Source organism: Capsicum annuum, unplaced genomic scaffold (assembly GCF_002878395.1).
Source record: "Capsicum annuum cultivar UCD-10X-F1 unplaced genomic scaffold, UCD10Xv1.1 ctg76595, whole genome shotgun sequence".
NCBI lineage: Eukaryota > Viridiplantae > Streptophyta > Magnoliopsida > Solanales > Solanaceae > Capsicum > Capsicum annuum.
Genome location: NW_025886908.1, coordinates 643 through 15,885, shown reverse-complemented (window position 1 = coordinate 15,885; position 15,243 = coordinate 643). Strand labels below are relative to the sequence as shown.

General features: G+C 35.7%; 3 protein-coding genes across 3 annotated transcripts; all 3 read left to right on the top strand.

The window, feature by feature from the left end:
* Positions 1 to 492: 492 nt before the first annotated feature.
* LOC107853773 (pre-mRNA-processing protein 40A-like) lies at positions 493 to 1,950 on the top strand. The gene is made up of 6 exons (XM_047405253.1): positions 493 to 597; positions 767 to 819; positions 928 to 985; positions 1,224 to 1,540; positions 1,619 to 1,685; positions 1,810 to 1,950. Exons 1-6 carry the CDS (start codon positions 493 to 495, stop codon positions 1,825 to 1,827), a joined length of 618 nt encoding a protein of 205 aa, XP_047261209.1. The 3' UTR covers positions 1,828 to 1,950.
* Positions 1,929 to 5,298, top strand: LOC124885333 (pre-mRNA-processing protein 40B-like). Its single transcript, XM_047405252.1, has 11 exons — positions 1,929 to 2,002; positions 2,090 to 2,158; positions 2,231 to 2,308; positions 2,765 to 2,851; positions 3,034 to 3,068; positions 3,220 to 3,321; positions 4,073 to 4,116; positions 4,210 to 4,349; positions 4,449 to 4,502; positions 4,601 to 4,717; positions 4,827 to 5,298. The coding sequence occupies exons 3-11, from the start codon at positions 2,234 to 2,236 to the stop codon at positions 4,908 to 4,910; spliced, it is 738 nt and encodes a 245-aa protein (XP_047261208.1). The 5' UTR covers positions 1,929 to 2,002; positions 2,090 to 2,158; positions 2,231 to 2,233; the 3' UTR covers positions 4,911 to 5,298.
* A 3,346-nt stretch (positions 5,299 to 8,644) lies between these two features.
* Positions 8,645 to 11,207, top strand: LOC107853771. Its single transcript, XM_047405251.1, has 4 exons — positions 8,645 to 8,676; positions 8,757 to 8,849; positions 10,058 to 10,110; positions 10,674 to 11,207. Exons 1-4 carry the CDS (start codon positions 8,668 to 8,670, stop codon positions 10,864 to 10,866), a joined length of 348 nt encoding a protein of 115 aa, XP_047261207.1. The 5' UTR covers positions 8,645 to 8,667; the 3' UTR covers positions 10,867 to 11,207.
* The last annotated feature ends 4,036 nt before the right edge of the window (positions 11,208 to 15,243 follow it).

Sequence of the window (15,243 nt, the reverse complement as noted above, 5' to 3'; positions counted from 1 at the left end):
CTTTTTCTCGCATATCTTTGTTCCTTATTCTATCTCTCCTAGTATGCCCACACACCAATCTCAACATCCTCATTTCTGCTACGTTTATCTTTTGAACATGTGAGCTCTTGACTAGCCAAACACTCTGCCTCATGCAAGATAGCTAGTATAACAACCACTTTATAAAACTTACCTTTACGTTTATTTTAACAAAATTCTTATACATGGCATGCTAGTTACTAGATCTTTTGCACGAGCTAATTGGGACAAAAAACACATGTTCAGAAATTGATTCATCGAAAAAAAAAGCATAACTGTAGTTTATGAGTTTCAAAAGTGTCCAAATGGAAAAAAAATTATGGGGGGGCTGTGTTGAGTATGGAACTTAGAACCTCAGTGCAGGATTTGAACACCCTTATTGTCACACTCAGTCTTGTTTTTTGTGGCAAGGTTGTTCATTAAAAAATACTCTGAAACGACAGAATTTGACCTATATATATATATATATACAAAATGCGATTACCAGGCGAATGTTGTTCAGTTGATCACCCTTGGATAGCTGTAGCTCGGCCGCAGCTTGGCAATGTTTCCACCTTGCTTGTAGTTATATTCTACACAGTACATACTAGTCCTTTTCCATGTGGGACATTATATCATTCATATTCTAACACTTCCAGACTTCCATCCAGTATTGTACTGCTGGAAGTCACTAATTTCTACTCTCAGGGTACTGTTTATGTTCTGTTTTTTGACTTGACCTGCTTTCATGCTGTTTTCATTGGGACAGAGGGCAGATGCATCAACTGACAGGAGAGAATTTACAAGTCCTGAGGGAAGAAAGTGTGTAACTTATATATTTTCTTGGCCTCTTTCTAATTGTTCTTCTACAGTGGGTACTTTTGTGTGTTACTTGTGCATAATGCTGATTGCTTTGTTTTTTTTCTGTAGGTATTACTACAACAGGGTTACTAGAACGCCCAAATGGAGAATGCCTGATGAAGTCAAGGTGATGTTAGATTTAAATCCAATATGGGTTTGTTCCGTGCTTTAAATAGCATGATAAGAAGGGATTGTTCTGTGCTTTAAATAGCATGATAAGAAGGGACAGTATTCTGTTTTCTTGGATGCTCTAGTTCTCATAAAATCTTTATGCATTCACAGTTGCTAGCATGATAAGATGTGGCAATATTCTGTTTTCTTGGATACTCTATTCTCATAAAGTTCAATTATTTATAAATTCATAGTTGGCTCGTGAAAAGGACACCATTTCGCACGCTTCTGATTTTGGATCCATTTCTATTGTTAAAACATCATCCCTGGGTGCAGATGGTTCATTAGTCTCGGCACACGGTGCTAAATCAAGCCCAATTGCTGTGTCACCAGCTGCTAACTTACCAACTATTGTGGCTTCAGAATCATCAAGTTTATCTGGTAAGGTTTCTTCTCTGATGATTGAAACAGTCGAAATGAATAATTCTTCAGAACCTGCTTCACCAGCTGTGGCTGATTCGGAGAAAATTGGAATAGCAGTAACCTTGGGAAATTCTATCGCGCCACCGGTGTATGTTTTCAGATTTATATGTTATAAATTTGCCTCTGGTTTGTGTTCCTTCTTATTTGGAATTCAATTTTTCTGTAGTTCTGAGACTACTACAGCTCAAGATGCAGTAGTGTATGGTGATGGATTTTCTTCGGAGAATAGAGAGGTACTTTGTCCTTCTGAAATACTTATCTGGTTAAAACACCAAGAAAGCTTTTCGTAGTTGTTATACTGGATAAGCTTTTCGTAGTTGTTATGCTGGATGTTGATCCAACAATTTTGTAGTGCAGTTGTTAGTCAACTGCTAACAGGTGTAAAATATGCTCCAAATTCCAATGAGGTTTGCTTTTGTCCTTTGTGCTTGATGTTGTGCCTAAAATGGAGAATGTCAAGAAAGGTGCTGCAATAACTGAAATCGGAGGTGCTACTCCATCAGATGAGAAAACAGTCGAGCTGGGACCATTAGTTTAATAGAGCAAAGCGGTATAGTTGATTATTGCTTTTTGTCTCGTTTAATGTATGTTCTCGAAATTTCTCTTATTTCTATTTTAAGTATCTGATTTTATTTAGGAGGCAAAGAGTGCATTCAAAACTCTTTTGGAATCTGCAAATATTGGGTCTGATTGCACGTGGGATCAGGTTTATTACTTGACTGTTTTGTGCGTACCAAACAATTGAGGGAGATCATTTGACATGAATTGTAATTGTCAGGCCATGAGAGCAGTAATTAATGACCGGAGATATGGTGCTCTAAAATCCCTTTGTGAGCGGAAGCAAGCTTTTAATGAGGTATCTCTCCAAGTCGGCATTGGAATGGGTTAATTGTTGCTTCAATGTTTCAGCATACCGTATTGCAAAAAGATAGATTGTGTTTGATATCCAATTGTTTCATGTTTGGTTGACTTAAATATTTTGGAAAATGTTTTCCAAATCAACTTATTTTCCTTAAATTTAAGGAAAATGAATTCCCTTCAAAAAGTAGGAAAAACATTTTCCAAAACTCTCTTTCAATTTCACTCTTAAGTTGAAATGTTTATACAACTCTCAAATGTATTTTCTGAAAAATATTTTTTATTCACCAACCAAACACTAGAAAACATTTTCTGAAAAATGTTTTCCTTTCATCAACCAAACATAAGAAAACAAGTAAGAAACCAATTTTTTTTTTCTAGGAAAACATTTTCCTTCATACCAAACACACCCAAGGTCTATAGTGATCATTTTGAAGTTGTGTGTCTATTCCAGTATCTGATCCAAAAGAAAAAACTGGAAGCTGAAGAGAGGCGTGTTAAACAGAAAAAAGCTTGGGAAGATTTCAGGATAATGTTAGAAGTAAGTGAATTTTTCTTTAATGGATGTCTTCCATTTGATTTATCATGATATTCACATTACCAGTTTCAAAAATAAAAAGATATTATCATAATATTCATGATGTGTTAGAGACTGGTATTTGACTTGTTCAAAAGAATAAGTGGTATTTTTCACAACAATGTCCGTTGTTGTCAATCTTATAGGATTGCAAGGAGATGTCACCATCGTCAAGATGGAGGTTTGTCTTTCACTTGTAATGTTAAGTTGTCCGCTGCTTGTTTTCTAATCTTGGTCATTGTTTGTATGTGTTTTGGTACCTTGAAGTTGATCCATTACTTGTGTAAGTTCCATTTGATCCACTAACTATTTGCTATTGATTATTCAATAAGGCAATCTCCATATTCGAACATAATGAACGTTTTAAAGCTATTGAGCGAGCTAAAGACCATGAGCACCTTTCTGAAGATTATGTGGAGGAACTTGAGAAAAAGGTGAAGCTCCTTTTGCAGAACTTTATTGTAACCTTCTATGTGTTAAAAACTAAGTGTGCGGACTGTAGTTTCCTTATATGGTCTTTGGCTCCTCACAAATTGAGTTAGCCTTTCATTTGAGATAGAAACAAGGTCCAATTTCTTAAACATGGTATTAGAGGCAGATCTATCTTGATGTTAGACTATTAGATGTTAGCCAACCTAGGTTAACTGATGCTACAAATGTCTAGTCTTGGTGTGCGATTAATGTATGAGAATCCCACACTAGTAAGGTGTATGTGCTGTAGTTTCCTTATATGATTTTGGACAATCTTCACCACCTGACCTAGTTTTCGAAGTTGAGTTGGGCGCTGGTCCACTTGATTAACAACAGTCATTCCATTCCTTTCCTTTACAGGATGTCTTTTAGTTTGTTCCCTTTTTTTGTTTTGCTTAAAGAGTAGAAAGAAGGAATGTTGTAGATATTCAACTTAAAATCTTGTGTTCTTTGAATACATTTTTAATAGCTTCTCAAGGGTACAACATTTAAATTTGTTCACCATTGAATTCCAATTTAAACAGACTTCCATGTATTGTATGTAATTTTTCTTGAAACTTGAAACTATGATATGCTTCTTCCTCTCCCCCCTCCGTCGTAAAATAGAAAAAGTTTTTCAATACATTCATGCAAGTGTAGTTAAAGTCTCTTTGTGAATATTGTCTTCTTTATAGAGAAATTTTATTTTTTTTACTTTGTACTGGATTTTATTAGGAGCATGCGAAGGCATTGGAGTAGCAGAAGCGCAATAGAGTGGAGTACTTAGAATTTTTAAAATCCTGTGACTTTATTAAGGTATTTGTTCTACTGGAATTAGCATCAGTTCCTAGATTATGTTTTTCTATTTCCAGGAGATAGAACTTCCATAGTTCCATTGTTGCTGACTTCTTTTGTTCAGGCCAGTAGCCAGTGGCGGAAAGTTCAGGACTGCTTGGAAACTGATGAAAGATGCTCCCGCCTTGAGAAAATCGATCGCTTGGAGATTTTCCAGGTACTACTCATTTTTCTAATACATCATAAATAACTTTTTCCAAACATCTCATTTGTATGCCTCAGTTTTAAAGTTATGTTGCAACCTTTTCTGTTTTAGGAATATATACGTGATTTAGAGAGCGAAGTGGAAGAGCAAAGGAAACTGCGGATGGTATATTGCTTATTAGACTCGGGGGTTAAAATTAAATTTATGTTTGGAGACTTTGATTTATCTCTTTCTCACTGGGCATACATCGTTGATTCAAATAGGAAGAATTGAGGAAAGCTGAACGTAAAAATCGTGATGAGTTCCGAAAACTGATTGAAGAGCATGTTGCTGCGGGAATACTTAATGCAAAAACTAACTGGCGTGATTATTGCATCAAAGTTAGTTTTTCTTTTTTGTGTTCAGTGAGAGTGATTACCTTCATGAGTTCCCTTTTCGTCTTTTTGAATTTCTCATCCAATAATTTCCTTCTTTATTTTGTGCTTGCAGATTAAAGATTTTGCTGCATATCTGGCTGTCTCATCAAATACTTCAGGATCAACAGCAAGAGAAACACGTGAAATAGGTTGCTAATAGCAGTATTGAATTGTGTCAACTACATTTGTTACACTAATCCATATTTATAGACTTTACACTACAATCCCTTTTCATTTGCTTTCACTTAATGAAGGTCTGAATCTGAATGGTTAAGATATCAGCCCATTAAGTGCTTTTTTTTTAAAGATTCAACCTGTTAATACATCTTAATGAATCAGATGTTAAACAAAGTCTGAAAATCATTTAGATCCTCACTAAAAAGTCCAATTCATTAGGTAAAAAAGGAAGTTAGTGCATTATTATGTGGGAATATACTGGGTTTGTTGTTGTTGTTGTTGTAGTGCATTAAAGAATAGAACATACTTGGTAGGATAAAAGCATGAGATTGAGATTTGAGAGTTACCCCTCTGCTTGCTTTTTTTTTTTTTTTTAAATAACACATATTTTGTTGAGATAAGAACAATGACCGTTTGTTCCTATTAAACAACTGTGTTGTTTCTCTTTATGCCAATTAGTTTCCTCTTTTTTTTTTACCTAGATAGTAGGTATTTAGGCTGATAGGAATGGTATTGTCGTAAACTTTTAAGTTAGGGGTTCCATGCTTTTAATGTAGTATAGATATAGATGATTCTTTCAATCTAGCCAAGCTGTATTAAATGCTACTTCACGGACAATTGTAATTGACTTCCTCTCCGTTGAATGCTGTTAATGGTTATATTACCTTAAGTATTATAGTTTCTCGAGCAGAACAACTCTGAGAAGTGATCATCAAACTTCCATGTTTTCATGTAATTTCTTTGACTTTCGAGGACTCCTTTAAAGTATCACACAACCACACCATTGTGTTTCAGCTAAGACTGCATTTGTTTTTATTAATATTCAGACATTTGAATCATTTTGAATGCACATCTGAATGGTTAAGATAGTCTCTAGATCTGAAAACTAAATGATTAAGGTTGGGTGTTTCTCAATATCTGAATGTGCAAAATTTATTTGTTTCTAAATATAATATAATTATATATTAGAAATTTTTTTAATTTAATGCAATTAAATTATTATTTGATTAAAAAAAGAAACATTTGTGTTTGTTAGTGATAGTGGAGATGGTTTGTAATGGTGGTGGTGGTTGTAATAAATTAATTGATGTTAGTGATTAGCAATGTTGGTGATGATAGTTGTGATAGTAGAGATAGTTGGCATTGTAGTAACTGTCATGATATTGGCGATTGGTAGTGGTGGCTGTGGTTGTGATGTGAAGTTGGTTAATGTTAGTAGTTGGAGGTGTTGATCGTGGTGACGGAAAACTGTATGCATGATGGTTGGCGATGTGTTGGTGGTCGTTGGAGACGTTGTTAGCTGTGATGGTGGAATGGTTGTTAGTACAGATACTATAGCAAGTGTAGCGGATGGTGGTGGTAGAGGTGGTGACGCCGGTGACAGTGGTGGTGATGGTGTCCGAAGAATGTGTGGAAATTGATGATGTGTTAGTGGTTGTTAGCGATATGTGGAAGTTGATGATTTGTTGGTGGTTATTAGTGGTAGTGCTAGTTGTGATAGATGAGTTGGTTGGTAGTAGGGATCGACCGGTAGCAGTTGGTGGTGGCGGCGTTGGCGGTAGGGGTGTTCATGGGTCGATATGGGTCGGTTATTGGTCAAAATCATAACCAAACCAACTTAATCGGTTTTTAAATTTTTAAAACCAAACCAAATCAAACAAAAAAATAACTCGGTTTGGTTCTTGTCGGTTTAGTTCGGTCTGATTCGGGTTTTTCGGTTTATACAACAACAACAAACCCAGTGTATTCCCACATAGTAGGGTCTGGGGAGGGTAAAATGTACGCAGTCCATACCACTACCTCCGGAGAAGTAGCAAGGCTGTTTTCGATAGACCCACGGCTCAAGACAAAGAATACTAATCAAATCCGCAAAAAAGCACGTAACAAGATGACAAGACATAAATACCCCACCCACAAGGAATAGCAACCAAAGAATAGTACACCATCGCAATACAGCATGCAACAAGGTAGCATATCAAGAATAATACACCCACCAAGCTACGCCCTACCCTACCAACCCAAACTGACACTGGCCTTCTATCCTAATACGCGACCTCCATAACTTCCTATCTAGGGTCATGTCCTCAGTGAGCTATAACTGCTCCACCTCATAGCCTCATAATCTCTATTTACTGAAAAAGCAAAGTGCTTTTGGTTTAAATGCTGACATATGAGGAATTGAGCTCTCCTGGTCACTTAAAAAATGAACAGAAGAAATTTGAGGCTCAGATACTGCATTTTGGCTCGAACATAGAGAAGGCAACCTCGCCATGGCTGCAAAATCACCAGTTGCATGCAAAAGAGTAACCGTCAGTTTGCAGGCCATCCTGGGATTTTCCAAGCCAAGATACGGGTAGGACTATCCTCAATGCCCGATTTTGTTAGCCCACAAAGTAAAACATCATCATTATCACAGCCTCTTTTGCACAATTAAACCCAAAGGAGGAAAACACAACATACACACACACTAAGTTGGTGTTTGTCTGAGGAGTTCATCAACAAGGGTTGTTGCTTTAGTTGCTATTAAGACAATCATGGGCATAATAGAGAGGAGCAACCACCCTTAACAAAAAATCCTTCTCTCTATTAACCTCATGATACCATATCTCATGTCCAAATAGGCCATTAGTTTCACCAGAAAATTAAACTTTCTTCTTCTCAGAGGTCTACATGAGTAACCAAACACAAATGGAAGTGGAACTCCTCATTAAAAAAAAACATTTTTCGTCATACCAAACACACCCTTTCAAGATAACAACACAACACAAGCTACAAGAGTAAAACTGAAGCTTGAATCAGTTGATAAAACAAGAGAATATAGACATCGCCATGGCTGCTAACCTTGGTTGGATTCCGGGTCGACCTGCCAAGATACGGGTCTTTGAATTCCCTTACCAAGTACTAATTGCAGCCTCCAAATTTTCTCTTTCTCTCTCTCTCTATATATATCTTTGTGACTTGTGAGCTGAATATGGCTCAAATCCATAACGTAAAGTTATCTTTTTGGTTTATAACTTTAGTTAATGATAAAAGTTGAAAATTTTAAAAAACAAATCCAATCTAACATATGAGATGTCAACCGAGTATTGTATCTCAATCTTGAAACTATGATGTCAACTGAGTGTTATACTTCGGCAAAGCCATGATAACACCATATGAACTCTTTTAAAAAAATATTTAAAAACTATATTTAATAGAATGATATGATAAACCTCCAAAAGGTGAACACATAAAGTTCTTGCTCAAGAAGGTAGAAAGTTAAAATTAGTGATTGTGTATAGTCTAATGAATTTCAACTGTAAATTTCAATATATAACAAGATATTATTTTCACAATTAGTATATTTTGTCATTCAAAATATGAAATTTATTTAGAATCTCATATGTATTGTCAACTAGATGAAGACATATGACTGAATGTGTTACGACTAAAGTTAAATCATAATTAAAATATAAAATGTACCAAATATTTAGATTACATTTATGGAAAACATATATAGAATTATAATATATATGTATATCGGTTCGGTTTGGTTATTTTGTCGGTTATTTTAGAGTAAAACCAAACCAAACCAAATCAAATTAGTATCGATTTTTTAAAATTCAAATCCAAACCAAACCTAACCAAATATAAGTTTTTTTTAATCGGTTTGGTTTGGATCGCGGTTCTGAATTTGTGTTACTTGTATGTTGCTTCAGTATCTTGATGATAAGTCACAAATTAAAGATGCAGTTAGGATGGCCGAGGTAATCACCACTCTTCATTTTAACCTCTGTTGTGCTTCGGTTAGTACCTAATATTTTGGCTGAGCCGTCTCTACTTTCAGATTGGATTGACATCAGCCTGGACGCTTGATAATTTTAAGGTTGCAATCGCCAAGTATATTAGCTCTCCACCAATGTCAGATACCAACTTAAAGGTCTAATTATGGCTAAGCACTGTATACTGTTTCACATCGACCCATGTAGAATTGAATGTTGTGAAAATTGAAGTACCCCATTCACTAAATGGATTTCTATGTATTTGTCCCCTTTTTGTCTTTGGGACAGGTCCTGCATAAGATGAGTAGATTGAGTGCAAAAGCATAAGTAGTACTTCCATGATATGTTTCACTGGAAGTCGGTCAGTTGGTGATTGCTAAATTGGCAACTCGTAGATAGTCAACTGTGGTTGGTGGCATTTTCCTTTAGTATCAACCATAACCTATCCCACATTAAATTTTGATCTTGTTGTAGTGGAGTTAATAGAAGAGTAGTGTGTCGGTTAGCAAGTAAGCCTGAAACCTTCAAGAATAAAGATGAGGACCACATTGATCAAATATTTGGTGTTAGCTTTTGCTAATTCTTCAGTTTTGATACCATTTTCCTTAGTTTTTATTTCCTGGATGGCGGTGTTTAATATTACACCTACCGCACATATCTTAAGTTGCTTAATTCATTTGCCTTGTAGTTTTCTATTTTTACGGTTAGTGGATAAGAGGTTTACTCTACAAAACTAGTTAAACTGCATAACTGGATGATATCAACGATCATTTGCTATTTTTGTAATGAGGATATTCTTCATATATCATTTGGATTTTGGAGGTTATTTATGGTCATGGCGTATAATCTATGCATGTGGGAAGAGGGAATTGCAAGGGGTATCTTGTCGAAGAATTATGCTTAGACGGTTGGGTCTCTTAAGGCTTTTAGTTTACTTTCAATAGCTCAAAACTTTTGTAAAGCATTTTATCAAAGATTATAATGTGAGGAGTTACTCCAAAAGATGGTAATAATACTCTTACATTATATCCCCCTTGCCTTCCAAACGAAGGAATAAGAGGACATACATGGATTATACTGAATCTTATTCCATACTTCCTTTCTAAACTTTATGTTCTACGGTTTGGGCTTGCCGGGTCATTTAGTATTGAATGTGCATATTTCATCTGCATAGTTTGTCTTTGAGGAGTTACTGTAAAGGGCCAGGGAGAAAAAAGAAAAAGAAGCTAAAAAGCGTAAACGTCTAGCAGATGAGTTCTATGAATTTCTTCACGCATCAAAGGTATAGTAAACAGTGTTTGATATATGGATGGGATCCCATGATATTTCCTTTAAACCATAATCTATTTGTTTGCTGTGGTTGCAGGAAATTACTGCATCATTGAAATGGGAGGACTGCAAATCCCTCTTCGAAGATAGGCAAGTATCTTCTTTTTCTTTATTGATCTAGAATTAGTAACACGATTGCAAGGACCATTGGAGAATGATAATTGATATTATTTTCAAGGACCAACTCTTCAATATTCTAAACTCAGTAATTCACATAGTTCTAGAATGTACCTTAGAATAATAGCTGTGTTGAATGATTTGTTGTTTTATATTCCTCAACATTTAGGTAGGCTATTTCTTTATAGTATTAGCATGAATTACCATTTCGCTATGTGATTTTTAATGTTGAACTTATCCCTCTAGAAATTGGTTGATGTCAATTATTAGTTGTTCCAACACTGAGCGTTTAATAGCTCTAGCAGTTAGTTTTTAAATTTCTGACATTTGTGATTGTTTTAATTTTTTAATTTCTGGCATTTGTGATTATTTCAAGGTTCTGATGAAGTATGCTGCTAAATCTCTAGTTTCAATTTGTCTAGCCTCTTTGGCTATAAATGAAATGCTCTGGATTTTTACTTTTTTATTCATAATCTCATGATTCTCATTATGTCGTAACATTGAATGTGAATTTCTTTGCTGTTATTATTTTACAGAATAATGGGTGGTGAGGGCTTGCTGCTTGAAATATTTAACAAATTTGTTAATGAACTAAAAGAGAAGGAGCACAAGCGTCAAGAGGATAAGGTACTTAAATTACTACAAACCCTTATTCTTCTGCTACTTTTGGGTGGGGGTAGTAGATGTGTGGATGTGATTGTGGTTGATATTGTTTTGCGGAAATTTTGACTTTTTGAGAGTCGCCACTTAATTTTGAAAAGGAATTAAGAAACCTTTAGAGAGTTATTGCAAACGATTCAAAACAGAAAAAGCGTTTTAAGTTAGAGATTCTAGATAAGCGGTTCCTATTAACGTTTTAGGAAGGTATTAGGCACCTAAAATGTCCGCTAACTTGCGGTTATCCGGACTCTTTGAAAATCGTCTTTTGATTAACTTTGAAAAAGTTTATTTTTTGAAAAGAAAAGTGATTTTAGGAATATTTTGGTGTTTATGCAAAACCAGTTTTTTAGCGACTTGACTAAGGATTTTACTAGGTTCGCAAAACACACGTAAAACAAGTAAGCAAATAGTAAAAAGGGAAAGGAGAGAAGTAGTGATTTAGGCTTTTAAGCCCAAACCGTCGACCCTGTCCTAATCTAGTTGGGTTTTTGACCCATCTTTCACCTGTCCTAATTTTATGTTTTCGAGCTCTTTTCGGCTCGAGTCTCGCTCCACCTGTTTTAAATTTACAACTTTGGCTTCGAGGCCCAAATGAATAAATAAATAAGTCACTAAATAAACAAAAATATAAATAAGTAAAAAAATAAATAATGGAAAGAATGGATAAATAAATCAATAACGAAGAAATAACGAGATTTTCAAGTCCCCTTTGCCGCTTCAAAGGTGGAACTTTAACCCACTCTTCTTTTGATTCCTCGTATCCATACGCCATGCGATGGATTCTTGGATTTTCTTTTTGGGCTTAACTCGGAAGGATAGGCCTCATTGGCCCATTTATGAAATGCAAAGAGAGAAGGGGCCCATTTGAACTCCAAGGGGGGCGCATGCAAAGAAAGGAATGAAGAAATTAACATACGTCCAAGATTTTAACAATTTATAAGCTATAGCATTCCTGCTTCATTCAAATACACTCATACACAAGTAAAAATGCCATAGGAGCAAAAGTCTATAATGTTTGAAGAAAATGTTCATAATCAATTAAAGAAATTTCAACTGCAGGAGGAAATAAAGCTTCAACAAGAAATTCTTATGGTCTTTAGCGAAATAAAGAAATAATTTATCATTTTAATGCCCCAAAAGGACCCAATTAAGCATGTCACAAAAAAGAGTTACAACTCCTGGATCATACTTCATAAACGATGTATCACAAGCAACGTTCAAATTCCAGAATGCCAAACATACAAAATTAAAGACTTAATCACTTTAGGCAAGGAATATGATAGTTGAAACTTCAAGAAAAGCAACGCTGAAATCTTAATTCCTTCGTTACCACTGGGTTAACAAATAAATGAGATTCAAACACTACATAAACCCAATTTTAGGTAATTTAATCATGAGACAAGATGCCACAACTTATATGCGAACAAGAAAAGCAAGAAAGGAAAGAAACATTAGCCCGTCAAACTTTAATTTGTTCTCATGAGTTAATTATAGCAAATTGAATTAGCCATGAAGAAAACATAATTCAGCCTTATGGTCCACTCTCATATTTTAAAATAAACTTTAGAATCAAATGAGACTATTGTACATCGAGAGTGTTCAAATGAGACTATTGTATATCGAGAGTGGCAAGTCGGAAGAAAATAACATTCGAGTTCTTATTTATAACAATTTCCTGCGTCTGAGCGAAAAAGATATGCGAACAGGCTGCCTAATATCTATTCTTTGAACATTTTTTTGAATTTCGAAAATACGTAAAGATTTTATGCTCCTACTCTATGAACTACAAAGCAACATCGAATATGAGACCAACAAAATAGTTTCTAAAGTCGAAGCATTAAAGCTAACTAGTAACATTCAGACAGAATAAAATGAGAGAGATCAAGCATGAACGACAGCCAATCAAATACGGGCAAGAATGAGTTTTTTAGTAGAACAATATATCAAACACGAAAATCCTATGCCTTCCAAGCCTCTACAACAGTCATTCCCAGCAAACAGAAGTGGAACCACGAAGAAGAAAATGATAACCACAACAAAATTAAAAATAAAGGTGTATTTACCTCTTTCGAGGCAACAAAATGGGATAACAAGCTGACGATAGGATTCCGACCACCGAAAAAACTCACAACTGCTTCGACAGTTCAGACGTACCTCCTAAGAATGTATGTTTCTTAGGCGTAAAGAGAATATTTTTTCCCTCTGAGAACCCCCACTTTCTAACCCTTTTTTTTTGTGTGTATTTCTGAATTTTTGAAGACTTTCTCTAAGCCCAAATTTTCAACCCAAAACTCTTGAACCCCTTTTGCCTCTAAAATTTCGAACGCCAAAGGAAAGGAGAGGCCAGTGACAAAAAATTCCAAAATCCCCAAAAATATCCCTTTTTCTTGCTCTAAAGAGAGGTACTTATAGAAGGGAATTGAGGGTTCATTTTTGAAATTCAAAAGATACGGACTCTAACAAACTGTACCTCTATTTTGATTTTCTTGAACAGAATTCCAAAAAGTGGCCAATAGAAATTGGTGGAAAGGGAATAATCTTCACAAGCCAATGAAAATACTCCACCTATGTACAAATTCGTAAACTTCTATCCGAGAATTTTGGGATTTGAAAGTTGGATGAGACACCTAAGTGTGTTTCTAGAAGATTCTCGGCATCTTCTCGTATGGATTCGCGTGGAACGCGCGTGATCATAAAGAGGAAAAAGAAAACGGGTTGGATTCGGGTGCGGCGTCCTATTTGAAGTCATCTGCACCTATAATTTTGATTTGAGATTTTCATCCTCTCGGATGCTCTCGAAAATGCTTCAACCAAAAAGTGTTAGTGCTAAACATAATTCACGAAAGAGGTATGCAGTCTTTTACCATATCACGATCGATTTATAAATTTCCTTTAAATTATCAATCTTTGGATAATCTTACGCATTATTTGATGTTGGATACGAGGCGACTTACAGATATCCTTTTGATTTCTAGCTTTTAGGTAATCCTGCACATTATCCGACTTTGAATAAGAGATGACTTACAGATATCCCTCCAATCGTTAGCTTTCAGTTGTTCTTGCACATCATCCGACCTTGGATACAATATGAATTATAGATAATCCCTCAAATTGTTAGTCTTTGGGTAATCCTGCACATAATCGATCTTGGATATGACACGGCTTATAGAGAACCTTTGGACGTATCAATTTGATAATCTTGCATATTCTCCGGTAAGGATTTGGTTGCGACTTATGGATAACCTTTGAACTATAGATTTTTAGGCGATCTTGCACACTATCCGGTTAGGATGTTGTTGTGGCTTACGGATAACCTACAGGCTATCAACTCATAGGAGATCTTGCACACTATCCTATTTCAAATAATATGACTTATAAATGACCCTCAAATTGTCAATTTCTAGGAAATCTTATATATCATTCATCCTTAGATAGCGACTTAAAGACGTACCTTCAAATCGTGTGCTCTCGATGCATTCAGATGCTGATTCATAAAATGATAAGATATCCTCGACGCCAGCGTTTATGTCTTGCGTGTCAACAAATATAAAATGATGATGATATCCTCAGTGCCAGCGTTGTGTCTTGCGTGTCAACAGATATTTTAAATGTTGATGATATCCTCAATGCCAGCGTTGTGTCTAATGCGTCAACAGATACTGAATGATGATGATATCCTTGACGCCAGCGTTGTGTCTTGTGTGTCAACAGATATATTGAATGCTGATGATATCCTCGATGCAAGCATTGTGTCTAGCGCGTCAACAGATACTGAATGATGATGATATCATCAATGCCAGCGTTGTATCTTGCATGTCAATAGATATAAAATAATGATGATATCCTCGACACCAGCGTTGTGTCTTGTGTGTCAAAAGATATATTGAATGTTGATGATATCCTCAACGCCAGCGTTGTGTCTAGCGCATCAACAAATATTGAATGATGATGATATCCTCGACGCCAGCGTTGTGTCTTGCGTGTCAACAGATATATTGAATGATGATGATATCCTCGACGCCGGCGTTGTGTCTAGCGCGTCAATAGATATTGAATGATGATGATATACTCAACGCCAGCGTTGTGTCTTGCTTATCAATGGATATATTGAATGCTGATGATATCCTCGATGCCAGCGTTGTGTCTAGCACGTCAACAGATATTGAATGATGATGATATGCAATGGCCCTCTTGGCAATGACATGTAATAGTTCTTCCGGTAAATTAAAAACAATTTCTCCTGAAATCATTTGTCAGGGTCTTGGTTTCTGCATGTACCTGTACTCAAGGTAGACGATTAGTTGACACAAAGTCGCTTTTGCTAGTGACTATTTTTTTTAGAAAAATTTTAAATACAATATTTGTAAAGAAGACAAGACACTTTTGTTTGTCCTCCATGATCTCAAGAAATGAGATGGACAATTCGAAAGGTCGTCAATAAATGGG